Genomic DNA, 6000 nt, shown 5'->3' with positions numbered 1-6000 from the left:
AGGGTACCATGGCAGGCTAGCTGAAGCTGAAGTGGGTATGAACTAGGGTCCCTGGGATCTCTGCAGAGGGTACCCTGGTGAGGCACAAACTGGGGAATCTGGAGCCAAGGCTGGGTGTGATCTGGGGGGTTCTGGGGCACTCCACACAGGGTATGCCCTGGCAGGTAAAAGTAGCTGAAGTAGGCATGTGCTGGCATGGTCCTGGGGCTCTTGGTGCAGAGAACACCCTGGCAGGACAGCTGAAACTCAAGTGGGTGTAAGCTGGGGTGTCGGGGTACTCAGTGCAAGGGATGCCCTTATGGAGCAGTTTGAGCTGAGGCAGGGTGTGGGCCAATGAATCCTGGAGCACTCCACACCGGGGTGCCTTGGTGGAGTGGCTGGAACCAAGGCAGGCACTGGCTAGGGGTTTCTGGAGTGCTGTGCCACGAGTGTCCTGGCAAGTCCTCTGGAGCCAAAGTGGTAGAGGTTTGGAGTGTTTTGGGGTGCTATGGGCCTCTGTCACCTTACTGAGATGGTTGGTGCTATAGTGAGCACTCACTAAGAGTATCCTGGTGTGTGCCCCATCCTGGCTCCAGCTGAGGCTGCCTTGGTGGGATGACTGGGGCTGGTGTGGACTCAAGGCATGCTAGGGTTGCCTCTGTTCTCATCCATGCTATCAAAGTGAAGGGGGACATAACCGTGGCACTTACTAGCCCCTCCAACCCAGAGAGTTCTAACAGCTCCCCTATCCTTTGGCAGAGTTCCTTTCTATTCTAGTTTCTCTTTTAAACCAGTTTTTTTCTGTGCCCCCAAGGCATCCAGGGCTGGTATGTAGCCCTCATTTATTTTAATGTTCACCTTTAGAAAAAAAAAAAAAAAAAGATTGCAATGACCACTGGGCTCAAAGCTTTTGACAGGATTTTGTTTTTCCTCCTTTTCATTTGGAATGAAAAATAGTTGGTAATGAAACTTGGGAACGTTCTGTAAGATATAATACTGAAAAGAGTTTACTGATCCCCATGGAGAGTTTGGGTTGAATATAATGAGGAAATTTGTAAGAATGTCATTTCCTTCTGAAATATATATTATTTTTATTCTACTTGCTAAATCACGTAAGGTAATAAAGGTTAGTTTCCATTCACTGAACCACCATTTTATTTCTATCCCCTCACATTTACATTGCTTCTAACAGGATTTTTTTTTTAAATCCTCTATGGTCACAAAATTTAAGTAGATTAAAGTACTGAAGCTTATTTTCAATATTTTTTACCAAAATAGTTATGGTGAAACAAAGGGTATTTGGGAGAAAGGAATTTCACTGATTTTTTTTTAAGTTGGTAAAAGTAATAACACTTTCTTACCCAAATTAAATATTTAAAGAGTGCATAAAAGATAAAGAGCCCTTGTATAAACTTAGTATACTTCATTAGGGTCACAGCTTTATATTACTCCATATTTTTGAAAAAGAGAAAGCTTAAGTACCATTATTGTAATAGCTCCATAACCATAGTAAAGTTGTAGTTCCTTTTGAAGGAAACCTATTTTGAATAAACATCTGAAAGTTCAGAGAGCCTAAATTTTCTACCATAAGAGTGTGACATTAGAGTGAATGAAAACCAAGGGGATAAACCTAAGTCCTATGCCTTAAAAAAAAAAAAAAAGTAACATCAATAGAATCATCTGTGTCACTATAGCATGCATTCACATTCAGATATGAAAAATACCACACAGAAAACAGAAACATTTTTAAAAAAAGATTTAAGATCATAAATAGGTCATTGTTGTCACAACACATTTCAGAATTGAAAAAAACATTTTGGCTTTTTAGAAAATTTTTATCAATTCCCTCATCATTAAAAGGACTTGTACATTTTAAAATTTCCAGTCTCCTAAGGCACAATATTTTATCAGAATGCCAATATCACCACCTGCTGTAGCAGGAAAAAGAGGCAAGGTATTAGCACTAAGAAAAACAGTAAATTTTATGGACAAACTCATCAGTTATTTAAAAAAAGGGGGCAAGAGACTAATGATCATTTTAGTTAAGAAGACCCACTGTTATACAGGGATCTGTATTTAAAAATTCTTTAATCAAAGTATTTTAACTTAAACAGACTTAATTTACCACAATCAACTCAGAATAGCATATGGGGCAAACATCAAGTGGAACCCTGATTAGAGGCCTAGTTTATTCCTAGTCTTCAGGTAGATCCGGAAAGGTAAGACTAGGTAAACCTAATACCTAGGTACATAGTGTGAGGCTTCTGTTCCTTAATCAGATGGCCCATTCTAGCTACTCCCTACTGAGATATAGTGAGATACTATAATCAGATGCTTAAACTGTTTTCTTTATCCGAGAAGTCCTTTAAGATAAAAGTGTAAAAATCCCTCACTTTTAAGGTCTACCTTGCTTTATCCTCTGTGATACCAACTGAACTTTAAAGGTTTATATGTACAATACGGTGATTTAGTGTTACTTTTAAAAGAAAAAACCCCCACAAAGTTAGTGATTGTCCACAGATGAAACATCAGATGAGGTTCATGACTGAAATCAATCATGGAGTGTTAGTCAATTGTAAACTCTGGAAAGTTAAGACTGGGAAATGTGCATATCAGACACATTAGAGTACAGGAGAAGAAGGGAAGCTTATTTGTCATTCCAATTCTGATAAGGTGCATGGTCTTCGAAACTCTTGTCCACGTTCATGGAGCCACTTATTGGATACTGTGAGAGGAAAAAACAATTAATATTCTTTACTATCTAATTAGTTTAATGAACTTGCAGGAGCTAGATCTGTATCAAAGTTTCTAAATGAGCTAAAAGTTCAAGACCAAGTAAGATGAAGGCAGATGAAGAGCTCCACTGAAAATTGGAACACACATTTGAGAGTTTTTGTGCATTTCCTAAAGTTTCTGATGTTCAATGAAAGGCTTGAAATGAAACGCAATTGGAATTAAGATGTAGGTACAGACAGAACATTATTTTTCCTGTTTGCAAAATACAATCTCTGATAGAGACATTTTAAAAATGAACACAAAGCCTCCACTCTCCAGGAACAACTCTACAACCAATCACTACTATTATGTGCTCATAATTAAGTTTCCTTGATTCTGAGATACTCCTTTACAACATACACCAGATGGAATTGTCTACTCCTCCTATATCCTACAGATCAATCAGTGGCATCAACGTGTATAAAATATCTAAACTAGGACCCATAATTACCCTGTCACTTTTTCTTATATATCTCTTCAGCCTCTTTACTCTTCAACCCTTTCGCTGGGCCTTAGTCCAGGCTTTCATCCTTGCCCACTTAGACAAGGGAAAAGAACTTTCTAAATGATCTCCCCTTCACTACTCTCTTTTAGTCCAGTGATTCTCAAGCATTCTAATCATTAGGGGAGATTTTTAAAATCCTAATAATCAGGTGTCAGTCCTTAGTCCTGCTATGTCAGATATGGTAGCCACTAGACTAGACACGTGGCTACTAAGTACCTGAAATGTGGCTAGTAATACATATTGAAATGGATTTATATATTATTTAGCCTCTATTTAAAACCATCTGGTTCTATATCTTTTTAATGTGGCTGGTCATGCACTAGCATGACCTTGAATATCTCTCTAGCCTCCTGAGTCCTGGTCCCTAACATTCCTGGAAAACATACTGCTCTAGCTTCAAGACCAAGTTTTAAAATTAAGCTTTAGAGCCCCAATATAATAAGTTACCATCTTCTGTTTACATCTCTGTATTAGTAATGCACTATACTATATTCTATTTATCCATTAGCATGTCTCAATCAGAATAACTGCAAACTTCTTGAGGGATAGATAGTGTCTTATTCAAGTGGGAATTCAAGTTAAAAACTGTCATCAGAATTCTGATCTTTGAAAGCAAATTTCAAGATCAAAAACTGACTTGGCTGAATCCCTTTCAATGTTAGGAGTTCTCTTTTCTTTTTAAGATACAGACATTAATTTCAAAATAAGACTGAAATATAGGAAATATTTACCCCATTTGTTTCCAACCAGCACTGGACAGGCTGCATGCCGTGTACTATAATCTCCTTCTCCACTGGCAAACAGATTATACCAGAAAACAGCTGTACCCTATGGAGAATAATACAAAATTACCTCTACATAACATATCAGGTTACATTTTTTGCAATAATTTAATTTTCCTGTGGAAGCATTATCTTCCTAATAAAATTCTAAAAATATGAGTAAATCTGGGATCCCTGGGTGGCGCAGTGGTTTGGCACCTGCCTTTGGCCCAGGGCGCAATCCTGGAGACCCGGGATCGAAACCCACGTCGGGGGGATCCCTGGGTGGCGCAGCGGTTTAGCGCCTGCCTTTGGCCCAGGGCGCGATCCTGGAGACCCGGGATCGAATCCCACGTCGGGCTCCTGGTGCATGGAGCCTGCTTCTCCCTCTGCCTATGTCTCTGCCTCTCTCTCTCTCTCACTGTGTGCCTATCATAAATAAAATAAAATAAAAAATTAAAAAAAAAAAAAAAAAGAAACCCACGTCGGGCTCCCGGCGCATGGAGCCTGCTTCTCCCTTGGCCTGTGTCTCTCTTATCTCTCTCTCTCTCTCTCTCTCACTATCATAAATAAATTTAAAAAATAAAAATAAAAATATGAGTAAATCATTTACAAAATTTTGGTGAACATATGAAAATGCTGAGAACACAAAGCTGCTTGACAAAAGAGTATTTGCCAAAACAAAGCTAACAAACCTTACAATAGCAAGATGGAGGGATAAACATCATATGGAACCCATTTCAGAAATGAAAACTTTTAAGTACTAATCCTTGGCTGTTCACTACTTCTAGATAATCATGGTAAATTGTGCCATAAAAATACTCAAAATTTTATCTAGTATACATAAGGACTACATTATCTCTATCTTTAAAAAATGTAATTCATTAATTAGGCCATGAAATAAAGGGTGCATCTCTTCCTTAGGGAAAAAATAGACTCACAAAATTAAAATAACAAAGGAATCAAGTTTACCTTTTTGGGCCAAACACTTGCTCCTACTTCAGGAAAAACAGTGGCTCCTCCTGCTGACACATCACTCATCTGTAAGAATTCCAGAAACGATTATCAGAAGCACTGGCATAATAAAGTTAAATGTGCCATTGTGAGGGAGAAAGGATACTGCAGAGAATATGAGAACATCTGGACTTCTACTTAACATAGGAAGGTTTGTGCATGCTACTCAATTTTTTACAAAAACAAGATGCTGCTTAGGTTTATATACTTAAAAGAAGTAAAGAAATGATAGGAAGGGAGATATGGGTATCATTTATATTTTATAGCCAGACGTAAAAAGAGATTATTTAAAACCAATAAATCAAGTAATACAGGGGTATAATTATGCATTTATTGCACTTAGAATATCCTCTCCATGGGGCCAGGACTTCTCATTTGTTCATTGCTTAGCTTTAGTGTAGTTACAGTAGGTGTTCCTAGGTATTAGGTATTAGAATATGAAAACGCTAATTCAAAAGGATGTATGTACCCCTGTGTTTGCTGCAGCATTACTTTCAATAGCTAAATTATGGAAGCAACCCAAGTATCCATTAAAAGATGGACAGGGATGCCTGGGTGGGTCAGTGGTTGAGTGTCTGCCTTTGGCTCAGGTCATGATTCTGGTATTGAGTCCCACATTGGGGAGCCAATTCTCCCTCTGCCTATGTCTCTGAGTTGTTTATGAATAAATAAACAAGAAAGATGAATGGATAAAGAAGATGTGGTATATATGCACAATGGAATATTATCCAGCCATAAAAAAGAATGCAATCTTGCCATTTGCAATGTGGACAGAAGTAGAGAGTTTTATGCTAAGTCAGAGAAAGTACCATATGATTTCACTCACATGTGGAACATAAGAAAGAAACCAAGAAACAGAATTTTTAACTATAGAGAACAAACTGATGGTTACCAGAGGTGGGGAAGAGGAGATTAAGGAGGGCACTTGTGATGAGTACTGGGTAATATAAGGAAGTGGTGAATCAC

The 6000-nt window shown here is 38.3% G+C and overlaps 1 protein-coding gene across 3 annotated transcripts in view; it reads right to left on the bottom strand.

The window, feature by feature from the left end:
* Positions 1 to 1110: 1110 nt before the first annotated feature.
* Positions 1111 to 6000, bottom strand: part of P4HA1 (prolyl 4-hydroxylase subunit alpha 1) — a 77067-nt gene continuing 72177 nt past the window's right edge. For all 3 annotated transcript variants that reach the window (XM_041748182.1, XM_041748181.1, XM_041748180.1), the window contains 3 exons: positions 4993 to 5061; positions 3991 to 4087; positions 1111 to 2704 (listed from right to left, as the gene is read on the bottom strand). In XM_041748182.1, the coding sequence (XP_041604116.1) occupies positions 2634 to 2704; positions 3991 to 4087; positions 4993 to 5061 (237 nt within the window). In that variant the 3' untranslated portion in view covers positions 1111 to 2633. The remainder of the gene's footprint in view (positions 2705 to 3990; positions 4088 to 4992; positions 5062 to 6000) is intronic.

Source organism: Vulpes lagopus, chromosome 3 (assembly GCF_018345385.1).
Source record: "Vulpes lagopus strain Blue_001 chromosome 3, ASM1834538v1, whole genome shotgun sequence".
NCBI classification, from domain to species: Eukaryota; Metazoa; Chordata; class Mammalia; order Carnivora; family Canidae; genus Vulpes; species Vulpes lagopus.
The sequence above is the reverse complement of the archived record's forward strand: the minus strand, read 5'-3'. Positions and strand labels throughout refer to the sequence as shown.